This window comes from Nothobranchius furzeri, chromosome 11 (assembly GCF_043380555.1).
Source record: "Nothobranchius furzeri strain GRZ-AD chromosome 11, NfurGRZ-RIMD1, whole genome shotgun sequence".
In the NCBI taxonomy this organism is placed as follows: domain Eukaryota; kingdom Metazoa; phylum Chordata; class Actinopteri; order Cyprinodontiformes; family Nothobranchiidae; genus Nothobranchius; species Nothobranchius furzeri.
Genome location: NC_091751.1, coordinates 35,969,403 through 35,986,972, shown reverse-complemented (window position 1 = coordinate 35,986,972; position 17,570 = coordinate 35,969,403). Strand labels below are relative to the sequence as shown.

Below are 17,570 nucleotides of genomic sequence, written 5' to 3'. Positions count from 1 at the left end.
GTTTAGAAGCAGAATAAACTATAAACTCACACAAAGATGTCTAAACTAAGGTAAGTCTTACCGGATGGTGAGTTCGAAGATTTGAGCCAGACGGTCGTGCAGCATGTTCGCCTGATGGAACAAGACGTTTAACGTCAGGTGGATATCAGTTTAGAGCTTTCCTTCTAGAATGATGCTTTTATTTTGTACCTTGGACTCGCAATGAGCAGCAATCTCCTCAAACGGAGCTTTCTGGAACTTCTCCATCACCTGGCGCCTCTTCTCTCGTTCCTGCTCCTCTAAACCGGTCGTATCTGAAAACAGTCAGAAGTTTGACTCCAACCTCATTTAAAACAAGAGAATTAGATTTTATAACCAAACGTTCCCAAACTCAGGAATCTGCTTTGGATTTAGCTCCTGTTTTTAACTCGTTGAGCTGAGGGGTGAAGTCCTAACAGACATACCGATGGCCTTCTTCAGGGTCTCAAACGTGATCTCCTCAGCCAGCAGGGACTGCAGAAACAGAGACAGAAACCCTAATCTGTGAAATTATCTAGATTGAACAAAAATAATCATTGCTGAACATATTTGATCACGTTCTGCTTGGTTAACATGCTCTTATTTGGTCTTTCCTTCCAAATTATGCTACTTCCTCCTGTTCTGAAGTCAGCACTAACAAAATTAGCAGAACGAGGGTAAAACACACCGGTGGTGCATGACCTGCACTGAAACCACATCCAGATGCAGTCAGGGGTAGATCTCCAGGTTTAGACCTGGTGCTGTGAGCCGGAGCTTTATATAAATAAAGTTAACTGAATTTGGACCTCTAGGCTTCCGTAGCAGCACCATCAAGTTAGACTAGTTCTAGTGTCATGATGCTTTAGTCACCATTCATCAGCTCAACTCTGCCCCCTGCTGACATGGATCAGTGTCTAAACTCAGGACCTTTTAGGATTTAGAGTAACAAACTTTGGCTTTCGTTTTAACAAGTCACATCAGAGCGCTAGTCAACTCAAAGCTCTTTCTTCTCATAGTCATCATTTCAGACACAACCTAAAGTCTGAACCCCACCTTATCTGGGAGGCTGTTGGACATGATGTCCACCTGGAGGGAGATGGTGTCCACGAAACTCTTCCTCCTCGACAGACGGTCTTCATCTGCACGACACAAACCAGATCCTGAATACACAACACAGACAACAGCTGGAGGCTGATATTCTTCAGCAGTAAAATAAGTATTTTTATGTTCATGTGTTAAAATGTAATAAAAGGACAAGATGCAGATTCATCTCATGTTTTCACACCTGCCTGTTGACTTTTATCATTTATAATTATCTTCTCAGAGAGAGAAAAGCATCTGGGGATGGAAAGCTTTTAAAAATAGGAGCCGGATGAAAATGTAGGAAATCGGTCAAAATTCTGTGGTTTTAGAACGCTAACGCCTCAGCTAACATCTGGACCAGTTCTGTAACATTAAAGAGAAGGTGAGGAGATAAAAGGTTTCAGAGGGATCTGCACCTTCAGGAATGGGATCGTTGGTGGACCAGGACCACAAAGATCCAGAGGAGGATTTGGGTCTGATTTGTCACATGGCTCTATTTGTCGTCTCAGTAATGGCCATCGGGTAACGGCACCTGTGAGAGTTTTACCTCCGTCTGGCTTTAACCCGGAACAAAGAAACTGGACAGACTGGAGCTACTGTGTTTCCCAGCAGGAAGGAGATGAGACGTTCCCTTTGTCCTCTTTTAAACTAAAACTTGTTTTATAACTTCTGCAGTGATCCACAGTGCACCAACTTTCAACAATCAGTCAAACTCATTTCTCTCTAAATGCCGACGACCCCCATAATGACATTTATTTATAGGTGCTGGTCTCTAGTAGGAATCAATGCCTTGTAAACTGTGATCTGGGGAAGAAGATCACAGGTGCAGCATCTTCAGGAACTAGAAGTGAGCTGCATCACAGCTGAGCTTCAGATGGCAGGATTTACAATCTTATTCCTGATATCTGGACATCTCTCCTCTGATTGGCTAACAGCGACACGACTCTTCCACTCTGCAACGCTGATGCTTTATCTCCACCAATAACACAGGCCTGGAGGAGTTCTGCTGTGTGGTTGAGTTGCTTATGCTAATGATTAGCTTCTACTAGCTGTTTCCTGGACTAAACCAACAGTGAGTCCAGATGGGTGAGTCCATGAAAGTTAGTGACAGTGTGACGTAGATCTGTCAGGATTTTCTAATCCTAGAGTTTCACTATTTTCTATCAGAAGCTGCAGGAGATAGGTGTAGGAGACTATTTTCATGTTCAGCCTGCATGAAACACTGTTAAGTTCCGCCTTTAACCCTTTGATGCATAATGGTCAGTACAGTGGACAGGTACTCAAAATTGTTATTTATTTATTTTTGCTATAAGCACAGCTGTTGAAGACTTTATTGCATTTGAGCCCCTCCATTTGGACTTCAGTAAGCCAAGCCAAAATATTTCATGGTCAGAATGCACACTGTCCACTGAGGTGGACATGTCATAAATTATTTGTAAATTAACAAAATGTTACAAAAAATATTTGTTGAAATTTGTTTCATTTACACCTAAAGATTAATGAAAAAAATTGTTTAAAAAACCATGGTTGAAGATTTCATAATTCATGCATCAAAGGGTTAATTGTGAAGATCCCTCACAGATTTCTCCCAGCTAAGTTTACTCAAAGACCAAACCGTCTCTTCTTTTATTCGAAGTTATTTAGGATTATAGGTGTTCTCATGGCAGGTAAAAACCTTAAACCCCAAAGAAAATACAATAATATTTGCATTATATAAACATACATGAATTACCATAAATACCATTCAAATATCACACCCATCTGCAGTACTGCTTGTGTTTAAATGGAACAAATTAAAAAGACTACTACACAAACGCTCCTTAAAGCGTTGGTTACGTATTGTAACCCCAGATTCTATGAGTCTATTTTCAGCCCTTAAGCTAGCTGCTATTGGAAGGATGATCTCAGCATCAGCCAATCATGAAGAGCTTAAATGTACGCCCACCGATGGTGGGCAGCCCCTGTGGGTATATAAGTGGAGTGAATCCACTGTTCGCCTCTGATGGCTCTTAGTCCTAACAGAACCAGTGGGGCCACTGGCTTAAGGGCTGCGACTAGACTCAGAGAATCTGGGGTTACAATACGTAACCAATGTTCTATTTCGTCTAGTCTTAGCCCTTAAGCTAGTTACTATTGGAATAATGCGCAGGTGGATGGGTTTACGCCACACTGGTTAGCTCAACCAATGGATACACCCAACATGCCTAATTTTAGCGAGGGACGCTCAGCCTCAGCCCAGGGCTTAAAAGGCTAAGGCAGCCAGAGAGAAGAGTGGGGCCCCCACTAAAAATATCATCCACAAGAGGATGAAATTCATTCAGGTAGGGCTGATGTAGTGCCATAATGCTTTCACTCAGCCTGCTGAGGTCCAAGCACTGAATGAGTGATGGATCCTGAAGACATATCTCGTAAATAATAACGAGTAAAGGAACAGGGTGAAGCCCATGAAGCAGCCTGACAAATGTCTTCCATCGACACACCACTGTGGAGCGCCATAGAAGAGGAAATCCCTCTGGCTGAGTGAGCCCTGAGTGTCTCAGGAGGAACCCGCCCTGATGATGTTTAAGCGAGTGAAATGGCATCACATAGCCAGTGTGAAAGATGCTGGGTCGAAAGCGCTTGCCCAAGGGAAGAATCTCTGTAGTGCACAAACAGAGTGGCGAATCCCTGAAGTGCGTGGCACATATCGTGCAAGCGCGCGCACCGGGCAGAGAAGGTGGGAAGCCGCCTCCTCATCAGAATCATGGGGAGGAGGAAAAAGTCCAGCCAATGAAATTGACCTGGATTTGAAGGAAGTATTAATGTTTTTGGGCACAAAGGCTGGGTTGGGGCATAAAACAGCAGACCCGCCATCTTCCCGGATCCTGAGGCATGCGGGAGCCACTGAGAGGGCGGTTAGGTCACTCACTCTCTTGACTGATGCCAGCGCCAGCAGCAAGGTAGTTTTGAGTGACAGGAACTTGAGTGAGACCTGGTCCAAGGGTTCAAATGGGGCTTCAGATAAGCCTGCAGAACCACCCTTAGGTCCCACTGGGGAAATAGCGGGCAGGACACAGGTCTGTTCCTTCTGACACCTTTTAGAAAAGGTTTTGTGAGGGGATGATTGAAAACAGATCTATCTCCAAAACCCTGGTGACAGGATGAGATAGCTGCAGCATATGTTTTAATAGTGCTGAATGCGAGGCCCCTGTCCATCAGCATCTGCGGAAACAATAGGACATCCGCTAGCTGGCAGGAGAGCGCTTGAACATTCCTCTCTGTGCACCATTTCTGGAATGCTGCCCATTTAGCAGCATAAGATGTGACGGTAGAAGGCGCCCGCACACTCTGAATCATGGCCACCACATCATGCGGCAGCCCAGAAGCCTCTAAGCGTGACCGCTCAGCGGCCAGACCCACAGCCATTGGCCTATTTCTGGAGGATGTTTGATTATCCCATCCGCCTGGAGAAGGGCGTCCGCCCTCCAAGGGAGCCTCCACGGGGAGCAGGACACTAGCGCTTGCAGGTCTGGAAACCATGCGGACAAGCGTCTGGGAGCTACCAGAATTTCCGAGAGCTGTTCCGACCGAACTTGGTCCAGGAGGCGGGGAATCAGTGGGACTGGCGGAAACGCATACAGGACCGTCTGAGGCCAGGGCTGGTGTGAGAAGGCGTCCGCTCCGAGTGGGGGATGGTCCGGGGGACTCAGGGAAAACCACAGGCGACACTGAGCATTTTCGCGAGCGCGAAAACATCCACAGAGGGTTTCCCGAACTTGATCCATATCTGTGATATCAGTGCGGGATGCAGACGCCAGTCGGAGTCGCGGGGTCCCCCTCTCGACAGGATGTCTGCTGCCACATTCAGGACCCCTGGAATGTAGGTGGCTTTGATGGACAGCAAGTGGACATGTGCCCAACACAGTAAATCTGTGGCTACGTTCAATAGAGGGAGGGATCGAACTCCCCCATGGCGATTTATGTAGGCTGCCGCCACCTGGTTGTCTGTGTGAACCTTGACATGACGGCCCTCGAGAAGGGCAGCAAAGTGTCTGATCACATTCCTCACTGTCATAAGCTCCAACACATTTATGTGCTTGTGGGAGGGCCAGCGATCTGCCACCGTATGGGACAAGCACGTGCCCCCCCATCCCAACAGTGACGCATCCATAAACACAGATACGTGTGACGTAGGACGTCCGATGGAGACCCCGTGTGAGAGGATGCAGGGATTCCCTCAGCGAGCGAGGTCCCCGCCCACTGAAGGGGGAACCCTCAGCATACGCCTCTTCTGACGTATCGGGTGTATCCGGAGGCAGATGAACCAACGCTGTAGGCGTCTCGTGTGCAGTAACCCTAACGGCACCACAGCGTGGGCTGCAGCAATCATGCCCAGAAGTTTCATGACTAACAGGGCTCTCACGATCTTGCGGGGTTGAACGCGGGAGATCACCGTGGTGAGATCTGCCGCTCTCGCCGGAGACAAACATGCTCTCATTAGGGAGGTGTTCAGCTCCACCCCGAGAAACACAATCGACTGGGATGGAAGGATGGAGCTCTTTTCCCAGTTTATGGAAAACCCCAGGGTTGACAGATGCTCTATTAACTTCCTGGTTTGCTCTGACGCCTGGTCCTTGGGCCGGGCGCATAGGAACAGATCGTCCAGGTAAAATAAAACCCTCATTCCCGCCGTGCGCAAAGGCTGCAGAGCGGTCTCCAGACATTTGGTGAAGGTGCGCGGGGCTAGCGAGTAGCCGAAAAGGAGACGATTGAATTGGTATTGAACTCCCTGGAATGAAAAGCGCAGGAACTTCTGGTGTTTGGGAATTACAGGGATGTGGAAGTATGCGTCTTTCAGGTCTATTGAAGTGAACTAGTCCCCGGAGCGCACATATTCTAGGACTTGCCTCATTGTTAACATGCGGAAATGCATCACTGCTATGGAGCAGTTGAACAGGGAAAGGTCGAAAATTGGTCTCATTCCTCCCGACTTCTTCGGTACTATGAAGTAGCGGGAGTAGAAGCCTGAGAGCTCTTGTCCGCGAGGGACTTGGGAAATGGCGTCCTTGGACAGAAGTTCCCGCAGCTCCAGCTCCAGGGCCTGAGATTGTTCCTGTGATGTGAACGTCGTCTCCACGATCCCATTGAAGGGAGGAGGAGCGGACTGAAAATGGAGTGTGTGACCGTAATGAATGGTCTCCGATATACATTTGCTCATGAGACAAAGGCGGCGCCATTCTTGCACACGTTCCGACAGCGGAGGAGTGTTCGAGGTCACGTGAACGATGTCTGAGGACTGGGTTCGTGCCCTTAATGCCGTCGCTCGCACCAGAGAACTGGGAGCGACCCATGGAGGGCTGCGCTCGAAAGGGCAAGTGTGAAACAGCTGGATGAGGCTGATCCTCACCGCGGAGCATGGAGTCCAAAGTTAAAGGACGAGTGGGAGCCGGGTCCGTGCACGGGGACGACAAAGTGCCAGCGGATGGAGCCGTGCACTGTGACGCCGTGCGTGGTCGCGACAGCGCCATGACATCCCGTCCCACCCAGCGTTGTGGGGGAAGCGGAATGTGTTGGGCCTGGCTGGAAGCTAGGGCCGGTGGGAAAATGGAGCGCACCGGTACAGCTGGCCGTGTAATATGACTGACTGCTGGAACATGCAGATGTGTCGCAGTGCTTGGTGTGGGGAACATGTGTGAGGATTCTGCAGAGGACGGTAGTATTGTGCTCTCTAGGTGACACTTTTTGGGTTTTATTTAAAAACCAAAATCATTCACAGAGTTATTACAGTCAGAAGCACACACATTCCCCCCAACGAGTCATTTTCGTGGTTGCTGTCGGCGAGGTTCCTGCAACTGTGACTGCCAAGACTGTGTCTGCTGGCTCTTTCGAAACCGTTGGCCGCCAACACTCTGGTCCCGCTTTGGCTCCACCTCAGCGGGAGGCCGGCTCCGTGGGGCGGGCAGTGCAGCTGGGCGCCTGAAGTTTCCGCACCATTCGTCCCATCCTCTGGAGGAACGGCCGGAGTGCGAGGCTGACCGAGGGTGGACCAGGTCTCGCACCGAGGCTGACAGTTCAGCTGTCTTCTGAGCCCTCTCGATGACGCTAATAAGATGGGGACCAAACAGAACGTCAGAGGTGATGGGGCCTTCCAGCATCTCCCTGTGCAGGTGTTCAGGAATGGAGGGCAGGGCCTGGAGCCACAAGCCCCGCTGAATAAGGGTCTGCCAGGCAGCAATGTGAGCAGAACCGGTGAGTACAGCAGTGCACAGATTGAGAATGGCATCAGCAGTTTTAGTAATGATGGCTTTTGACTCGTCAGGAGCGTTAAGCTCTTCCGCCATTTTGGAAACGCCAAAGGCAAGAAGGGCGATGTTATTTCCTACAGCGCCGGTATGGAAGGCGCACTGGTGTGCGCGATCTGTGAGCCGCGCCAGCAGCTGGTCATGCTTAGAAGCGGGAACTGCTCGCGGGCCAGCGAGGTGGTTCTTTGCACCAAACAGCAAGGCCAAGTCCGGCTCCAGTGGAGGAACAAATGGCCAGCCTTGGTCAGAGAAGCCCTCGACCTTGGTAATGGGCGCATATGTGGAAATTGGCGCCTTGAACTTAGCAGGTTCGGAGAAGGCGGCGGACCAGCAGCTCATGGCAGCGGGGAAGCGCGGCCAGATGGGGTCTGGACAGCGCGCCTGTGTTGCCCCGAAAATTCCCGCCAAATCATCTGCTTCAGGCGGAGCCAGTTCTGGCACGGCTAGCCCCTTGCGGACCGCAGCCGCGGAGATCATGGCAGGCAGCTCCTGGAGCAGTGCTCTAACTGCCGGCAGGGAGGAGCGAGAAGTCACTGGAGCAGAAGGACCCGCTGAGCGAGGCTCGTCGACCTCCGTGTTGTCCAGGAGGGAAGAAGGGCTATGGCAGCCAGCCTCGTCGTACTCCTCACTGTCGATGACTTTGTCCAGTCGGTTGAAGCCAGCCGGCTCCTGGCCAACGTTGAAGAACTGTAAGGCCTTGTCCAGCGAGTACTGTCAGCCACCGGAAATTCCTAGTCGGCGGCGGGGGTGAAGAACTCGACCCGGCGGATCTTTTCAGCCACTGGCAGAGCGGCACAAAACGGGCACGAGGCCTGGGGGGGTCATGGCCAGGCCAGCGTGATGAGCCCCAAGATAGACCTCACACTTGGCGTGCAGGCCGCCGCTGGAGATGGAGCCCATCTGGCAGGCCGGGCAGGTCCTGGCGTCGCTGGAAATGGTAGGTGCTTCTTGGATAATTGCTCTTTAAAGGAAGCTCTTAAGCTTGACTTGAAGAGATAACGGAGGCGAACAGTGGAGTCGCTCCACTTATATACCCACAGGGGGTGCTCACCATTGGTGGGCGTATATTTAAGCTCTTCATGATTGGCTGATGCTGAGATCATCCTTCCAATAGCAGCTAGCTTAAGGGCTAAGACTAGACGAAATAGAACTGCTTTCCGGAGTTTTCGCCTTTCAGAAATGATGTATGATTTGCCAGAATTCCGTAAAAGTGATGGTCTCATCATGTACTGTGATATAATGTAACCAAGCCCCCTGCCCCTCGCAGAGCTCCGTGCAATAGAAAACTGAGCGCCGACCAGATCTAACCAATAGCGTTAAGACTACCACTTAGATGCTTCAAATTTAAGGAATACCTCAGCTGAAGCAGAGTTGATGAACTTTTCATGGACAAGTAAGTCTCTAAAATATAAATATATGAGAACACAACATGACATGAGAATAATATGTTTGTCAGATGTTTGTAACAGCAGGCATTTGTACTTTTAAAGCACTTTTAAGAAAACTCATATTCACTTTTACAGGCCGACTAGATAGCTCACCCAACAGTATAATTTTAGCAATCACTGATCCTACTGTGAGCAGTTGTCGCTATTTGTCCAGTATAAGGAAACACTGGTTGAAGTGTTTGTGTGGTTAACCTTGTGTGGAACAGTTTATAGTAAAGTTTTTAAATTACATTTAGATTTTTATTCAATTTTATGCTGTTATCTTTTTATTTCTATTTATCTATTTTGTTTCATTGATCTGTTGTTTTATATATATTTTATCTGGACCTAAGAGTCTGTCAATAAAGATTATCTATCTATCTGTCTGTCTGTCTGTCTGTCTGTCTGTCTGTCTGTCTGTCTATCTAATACTCGTAAAACAACGTGTCCATCTAATACTCATAAAACAACGTGTTTTGGCTGTTTGTCGGCTACAGAAGCACATTTATAAACAGAAACGTGAAGTCGCCATCCTGGACATGATCATCCTGAGTTTTAGCTGAAAACAGCTGGACGTTTGTGGAAATGTTGGAGACATTTAGCCTCTCATCCCAGAGGCTTCTTCCACACTTTGGTTGTGGTCAGAAAAAAACACACTGGTTGTGCTGCAGGTCGTTTTCTTTTTTTCTCCAAAACATGTTTTTGTCTAAATGAAGGTGATGTTATTGTTCATAGAATTAAAATTCATGTTTAAGTTAAGATTATTTAATCAAGTAGGACCTGTGGTTAGCTAGCTCATGTAAAACATGTCATGTCTTGGAAGAATCGGAATCGGGAATCGATAGGAACCGGAATCGAAACAAGGAATTGGAATCGGAATCATTCAAAATCAAACGATGCCCAACCCTAACCTTCGGTCAGAACCGGGGGTTGTAGCAAAAAGAGGCGGTGCACACTGGCAGGTCATGTGACCTAAAGGAAGGCAAACTAATGCAAACCAAATGTTCCTACAGCCACAGCTTTTGGAGTACTTTAGTCAGCATGACTGACCTACGGTTCTCTGAGGACTTCACTCAAAGAGCTGGGCAACTTTATTAATTTCTATAAAAACAGCTGTCAACATTTCCTGAAAGATCCTAAATTTTATCCAAAACAAAGAGCTGCTCCTCACTCAGAAATGTGATTAAATCTGATTAACCTGCTGGAAAACACAGCCGCTCTCCTCGCTTTCTAAATGGATTAAATAGTGGCGTACTCCAATAGTAATGTCTGCGGAAGCCTTTTGGTGCAGATCAGTGACATCACTCACTGCTGAAGCAGCAGGAACATGCTCTTAAAGGGCTGATGTTGTATGGTGTCAGAGGCTAATGAGTCTGCATAAACCTTGCTGCAGCTGTTGAGGATTAGGAAGCCACTGGGCTGAAGGAGGACTCCGTCTCCAGAAGCAGCTGATGGACACGAAAGGGCTAAGGCCATGATATACAGGTCCTTCTCAAAAAATTAGCATATTGTGATTAAGTTAATTATTTTCTGTAATGTACTGATAAACATTAGACTTTCATATATATTAGATTCATTACACACAACTGAAGTAGTTCAAGCCTTTTATTGTTTCTAATATTGCTGATTTTGGCATACAGCTCATGAAAACCCCAAATTTCTATCTAAAAAAATTTGCATATCATGAAAAGGTTCTCTAAACGAGCTATTAACCTAATCATCTGAAGCAACTAATTAACTCTAAACACCTGCAAAAGATTCCTGAGGCTTTTAAAAAATCCCAGCCTGGTTCATTACTCAAAACCACAGTCATGGGTAATACTGCCGACCTGACTGCTGTCCAGAAGGCCATCATTGACACCCTCAAGCAACAGGGTAAAACACAGAAAGACATTTCTGAAAGAATAGGCTATTCCCAGAGTGCTGTATCAAGGCACCGCAGTGGGAAGTCTGTGTGGCAGAAAACGCTGCACAACGAGAAGAGGTGAGCGGACACTGAGGAAGATAGTGGAGAAGGACCGATTCCAGACCTTGGGGGACCTGTGGAAGCAATGGACTGAGTCTGGAGTAGAAACATCCAGAGCCACTGTGTACAGGCATGTGCAGGAAATGGGCTACAGGTGCCGCATTCCCCAGGTCAAGCCACTTTTGAACCAGAAACAGTGGCAGAAGCGCCTGACCTGGGTTACAGAGAAGCAGCACTGGACTGTTGCTCAGTGGTCCAAAGTACTTTTTTCGGATGAAAGCAAATTTTGCATGTCGTTCGGAAATCAAGGTGCCAGAGTCTGGAAGAGGACTGGGAAGAGGGAAATGCCAAAATGCCTGAATCCCAGTGTCAAGTACCTACATTCAGTGATGGTCTGGGGTGCCATGTCAGCTGCTGGTGTTGGTCCACTGTGTTTTATCAAGGGCAGGGTCAATGCAGCTAGCTATCAGGAGATTTTGGAGCACTTAATGCTTCCATCTGGGAGATGAAGATTTCATTTTTCAGCATGACCTGGCACCTGCTCACAGTGCCAAAACCACTGGTAAAAGGTTTACTGACCATGGTATTACTGTGCTCAAATGGCCTGCCAACTCTACTGACCTGAACCCCATAGAGAATCTGTGGGATATTGTGAAGAGAAAGTTGAGAGGCGCAAGAACCAACACTCTGGATGAGCTTAAGGCTGCTATCGAAGCATCCTGGGCCTCCATAACACCTCAGCAGTGCCACAGGCTGATTGCCTCCATGCCACGCCGCAATGAAGCAGTCATTTCTGCAAAAGGATTCCTGACCAAGTATTCAGTGCATAACTGAAGATAATTATTTGAAGGTTGACCTTTTTGTATTAAAAACACTTTTCCTTTATTGGTCGGATGAAAGATGCACATTTTTTTAGATAGGAATTTTGGGTTTTCATGAGCTGTATGCCAAAATATTAGAAACAAAAGGCTTGAACTACTTCAGCTGTGTGTAATGCATCTAATATATAAGCAAGTCTATTGTTTATCAGTACATTACAGACAATAATGAACTTTATCACAATATGCTAATTTTTTTAGAAGGACATACTTGTTTAAGGATGCGGCTGAGTGGTTAAAATGGCTGCCACACATTACTTGCTTTGATTTGAAGCACTGTTTGTGTGAATCCCTAGAAATTAACGCAGTACTACATGCAGCACAGTGCTGTGTAGCAAGTATGTAGCAACATCTGCATAAAAGCTAGTCTCGTTGTCGTTTATAACCAGAACCCAAATGATCCCACTTTCTGAGCAATTTGATGCATTTCTGTGAAAAACTTGTTTCAAAATGAGTCACGCTGGTTTCACACCTCCAACAAGTCAACTTTATAAATGTGGAGATGTTTCCATGACAACTAGAAGCTGTTTGGATCATCGGTAATGTAAAGGGAAGGAAATCAGAGACTGTCAGTGACTTGATGCAACCTGCTGGGTTCCTTATATAGGAAACTTTTTTCTGATTGGATTAATGAATTGACCTGTACTGGAATGTTTACTATGTGAAGTGCCTTGAGACGACTATAGTCCTGATTTGGCGCAATATAAATAAACTTGAATTGAATTGAACTGTGTACGAGAACACATCACACCGGTTTTAGCAAATCTTCATTGGCTCCCCATCCATCTCCGGATAGAGTTTAAGATCCTGGTTTTTGTGTTTAAATCCCTCAATAACTTAGCACCTGGCTACTTGTCCCAGCTCATTCACCCTTATGTCCCTACAATATCCCTCCAATCAGCCGACCAGCACTTTCTCCATGTCCCTAGCTCCCACTGTAAATCCCGTGGGGAGCGCGCCTTTTCAGTTTGTGCACTGAAGCTCTGGAACCACTTGCCCCTCCTGATCAGACTCTCTTCCTCTCTTTCCCTTTTTAAGTCTCGTTTAAAAACTCACTTTTATTCGTTGGCTTTTAATTCAGTCTAAATTATTCTCTTTCTCATTTTCTTTTTGATTTGAATTACTCAATTTTAATTGATTTAGTTTTTATTATTGATTGTTTTTATTGTGTGTTTTTGTTCAGCACTTTGGTCGGCTCTCATGCCGTATTTAAATGTGCTATACAAATAAACTTGGTATGGTATGATATGGTACTACTTTAAAGGCTTAACTAGTCCTGCTGGTGAAAAGAACTCCCTAGTCATGGTGACCTTTGCTCTGAGCAGGTATGACTCAGCAGGATATTATATAATTCTCACATTTGGATCAAACTAAACCAGAGAAGTAAAAACCTCTCTGACGATACTCACCATGTCAGGTCCAGATGCAGAGCAAGTAAAATAGAAATACATATTTATGTTTTTATTTGTTTTCTACAACAAACATCTATCCTACAAACACTAAAACTAACAAATATTTAATTAATTGTTCAAAAGAAACAAAAACATCTCCTTTTGTTGACCGGTTTTCTTCAGTTTGCAGAAACAATTTAACATCCAATCAGATTGGGAATATATGGCGTTGTGGGCGGGGCTTGATCAGGCTACCAATCAGAGCGGAGAGTTATTTTAGGACCAGATACAAGTTATGTATGAGCTAAAATGATTTACTTTTATTGTATAAAAAAAAAACAACTAAAGGGAGGTTTCTGGTTCCGGTAGGGAGAGGATGGTAGCCTAAACTCTAAGCTCCCCAAAGGTCTTATAAACTAACCCCGCACTAACTGGTTTTTTCAAACCTAGTGAATATTTATTACAAAGAATGAAGAAAGGGGTTACTACGAGAAGTGGACTAAGTATGGCTTCGACAGAAAAAGACTCCGTGCCGACGCTTGGACCAAGTAGCTCTCCGGAGCTAAACCCATGTGCGGGAAATAGCCCCGAAGCTAGCCTGAACAGCATCTTAAACGAAATCCGCGAATTCAGAAGAGACAATGGGGCACAACTTTCTGACATAAAACAGGAGTTAAAGAGGGCAAATGACAGACTGGACGAAGTAGAAGAGAGAATGAACGAAACAGAGTCCGTGCTTCAAGCAGCATCAACGTTAGTCGAGCGGCTAACGCAGCACCAGGCTAATTTGGAGGCGAGGCTGATTGACCAGGAGGCTTGAGCGCGGAGAGAAAACATTCGGATTTACGGAATACCCGAAGGCAGTGAGGGCTCCGATATGGTTAGCTTTCTGGAAAACCTGTTGAAAACTTCACTTGACCTGCCGCGAGACAGAGACCTCAACATCGAACGAGCACATCGAGCTCTGGCTCCGAAGCCCACCAGCTTACAGGCAAGGCCTCGCTCCATAGTGGTTAAGTTTGCCAGCTGGCAGATCAAAGAAGAGGTGATAAAAAGAACATGGCAGAAAAAGAAGGTATTCTACGACAATGCTCGCTTCTATGTGGATCACGACTTTCCCCCTGAAGTCTTAAAAAGACGGATCGAGTACACAGAGGCTAAAAAAGTGCTGAAAGAAAAACAAATAACGTTCCAGACGCCATACCCAGCAAAGATACGGATCTTCTATCAAGACGGCCAACGGCTGTTTCGAGCGCTGCAGAGGCTATGAAGGATATGTCGGCGAGAGGCCTCCCCGTCTCAGTGGTTAAGCCTCCATTATATTAGCACACTGACTGAGGGACAGCATTCTAAACATGTCAGGCTATTAACAGCGCGCTGAAGATCTGAAGTTCAGAGTGCGTCTGTCAGACACGTTCCAGCGGAACCACGGCTCACGGGTGCACATGTGAGCACATCTGGGCTGGGCAGAAGTAATTTTACAACATTGGTTTAAATAGCGCCAATAACGAGACGCTGTGACTGGAGCGGCTCATGGAGCTGTGCCACACACCCACACACACACCCACACACCCACCCACACCCACACACACACAGGCAAAAGGCAAAAGTGAACCTCATGGCTATAGCTTTCCCATCTTTTCCCCTATAGACATTTGATTACGCACAAGTAGGTGACCAGTTCAGGTTTACACAGAGCAGAAGGAAGGAGAGAGCTCTGGCCACAAGTTAAACATTCCTACTTTAAGAAAACCATTCAATTGCATTGTTTATGTGCTACCTGGGCACTCGAATACATTTGTCTTAATCCAAAAAAGGACTCATCCAAAAACACAGCCTCTACACCGTTACTTAAGAAAGTCAACACACTGATGACAGAGCTTGGCATACTGGATTTATAGAGGGATTTTTACCCCTCTGGCCATGACTATACCTTCTATTCTCATCCACACAATGTTTATTCTAGGATAGATTACTTTTTGCTATTGAAGAGACATCGTCAAAAAATTCGAGATTGTGATATTGGATCTGTTGATTTATCTGACCATGCCCCCTCTCCTGTACAGTAGACATAAATGATAAACCGGGAAAAACTCTGTGGAGACTGAATACAAGTATCTTAAATAATCAGACATTTAAAACCCAAATGAGAGAAGAAATAAAAAGGTTTTAGAAGAAAATGATAATGGTGAGGTTGACTCAGCAACATTTTGGGATACTTTAAAAGCTGTCATTAGGGGGAGAATCATATTCTGTTCACATGAAAAGAAACAAAAACAATTAAGACTGATAAATCTTAACGAAGAATTAAAAAATTTAGAGACACAACATGAAAGAGAACAAAAACCAGAAACTCTGACCAAAATAAAAGCAGTTCGAAATTAAATTAATCTGATATATACTCAGGAAATTGAAAAAAAGATGATATTCACTAGACAAACCTACTATGAGTCTGGAACAAAGTCACTGAAGACCCTGGCAAGAAAACTACAAAAACTAAGAGCGGACAATACAAAATACAAGATAAGAGACATTGATTCCAAAATTATACAGTATAAACAGGAAGATATACAAAGAAGGAGATAAAGAAATTAGACTTTTTGGAAACCCTCAATTTACCATCAATATCACGTGAACAAAATGAAATATTAGCAGCTCCCATAACCGAGACAGAACTGAACAAGCCATTTCCACACTAAAATCCAACAAGTCACTCGGCCCGGATGGTTATCCCTCTGAGTGGTAAAGGATTTTTAAAGCAGCGCTAGGGCCAATACTTCTCCGAGCCTGTAACACAACATTAACAGATGCTAGGATCTTCTTGGAAAGAAGCTGTGATTTCTGTTATCCCTAAGGAGGGGAAAAATAAACTGGACTGTAGTTCATATAGGCCTATTTCAGTTATGAATGTCGATTACAAACTTTATACAACCATCCTTGCCAGAAGACTGGAAAAATTGCTTCCTCAGCTTATTCATGATGACCAAACTGGATTTATTATACAAAGACAGACCCACGACAATATTAGACGATCATTACATATACTAGACCATGTCCAACAAAATAACAATGAGGCTTGCCTGGTCAGCATTGACACGGAGAAGGCCTTTGACTCCGTAAGCTGGCCTTTCCTATATTTAGTTTTAGAAAAATTTGGCATGGATAACATTTTCATTAAAGGGATTCATACTTTATATAACAAACCATCAGCCTGGATAAAAATAAATGGATATCTTACCGATAACATTACACTGGAACAGGGATCCAGACAAGGATGCCCAATCTCACCCCTGCTTTTTGCGCTTTACATTGAGCCCTTAGTTTGCTGGATAAGACAAACTCAGGATATTAAAGGCATCAGCATTAACGGAGAAGACCACAAGGTGACGCTGTATGCTGATGATGTCCTGGTTTATTTGAGTAATCCTTACAATTTTTTCCCTAAATTAATGACCACCCTAGAAAAATCTGGGGATTACTGAGGATATGAATTAAATACACAAAAAACACAAACTTTGACTATTAATTTTCAACCCACAAGGCAACTTAAGAGATCAATTTTCTATTAACTGGGACCAAACCTCATTAAAATATCTAGGAATGAACCTGCCAAAAAGGATTCATACATTGGCAGAGAATAATTAACCCTCTCTTGAAAAAATGAAGGAAAACATACATAGATGGAATTCTATTTCTTTCCTTAGTCTCAGTCATAGAATTGAGTCAGTAAGAAGTATTGAGTCAGTAAGTGAGTATTCTCCCCAGATATCTCTACTTATTTCAGGCACTCCCTGCAGAAATTACTTCAAAACAATTTTCTGAACTCAACAGGATTATTTCCAGATTTGTTTGGCAGGGTAAAAAACCTAGTGTGAGGCTTAAAACCTTACAGCTTCCCAAAAAACAAGGGGGATGTCATTACCAAATCTCAAGGATTATTTCTATGCATCTCAGGTTAGACCCCTCATAAACTTGTCTAACCCATCTTTTCAAGCTAGATGGAAAGATATAGAACTATCAACTCTGGTGGATCTCCCAGTACAAGCAATAATACCTTACGAACAACTGGCCAGACTGGCGGATAAGGTAGAAAATCCTTGGATTAAAGCACAGTTAAAAATCTGGAATGGGTTAAAAATCTGGAATAGGATGAGGGAAGAGTATAACTTAAACAATACATTACAGATAATTCAATGGTGCGCCCATGACCCAGAGATTAAACCTAACACAAAGGACAAGAGATTTAAGTTATGGATTTTGAAGGGAATCACAACCTACTACTCACTCACGGAGAAGGGACAATTTAAAAGCTTTGAGAAGCTGAAAAATGACAATGGCCTGGACAGAACTGAATTTTTCAGATTCCTCCAGGTGCGTAACCGTTTTGAACAAATAAGAAAGGAAACAGACCTTAATGACCCGATATTAAAAATCTTTGTTGATGCCTATCAAAGCAAACCTAATAGGGGAGTGATTTCAAAAATGTATAAAGGCGTATTGTCAAAAAAATCCCACAGTACAGATTATGTTAGGAGGAAATGGGAGAG

The 17,570-nt window shown here is 45.1% G+C and overlaps 1 protein-coding gene across 5 annotated transcripts in view; it reads right to left on the bottom strand.

Moving 5' to 3' along the window:
- Positions 1-17,570, bottom strand: part of efr3a (EFR3 homolog A (S. cerevisiae)) — a 130,754-nt gene that overhangs the window by 2,006 nt on the left and 111,178 nt on the right. For 4 of the 5 annotated variants that reach the window (XM_070541526.1, XM_070541528.1, XM_070541527.1 and 1 more), the window contains 4 exons: positions 1,051-1,157; positions 444-492; positions 190-293; positions 62-111 (listed from right to left, as the gene is read on the bottom strand). In XM_070541526.1, coding sequence (XP_070397627.1) covers positions 62-111; positions 190-293; positions 444-492; positions 1,051-1,157 — 310 coding nt within the window. The remainder of the gene's footprint in view (positions 1-61; positions 112-189; positions 294-443; positions 493-1,050; positions 1,158-17,570) is intronic. The other variant, XM_015956455.3, reaches the window with a different exon arrangement.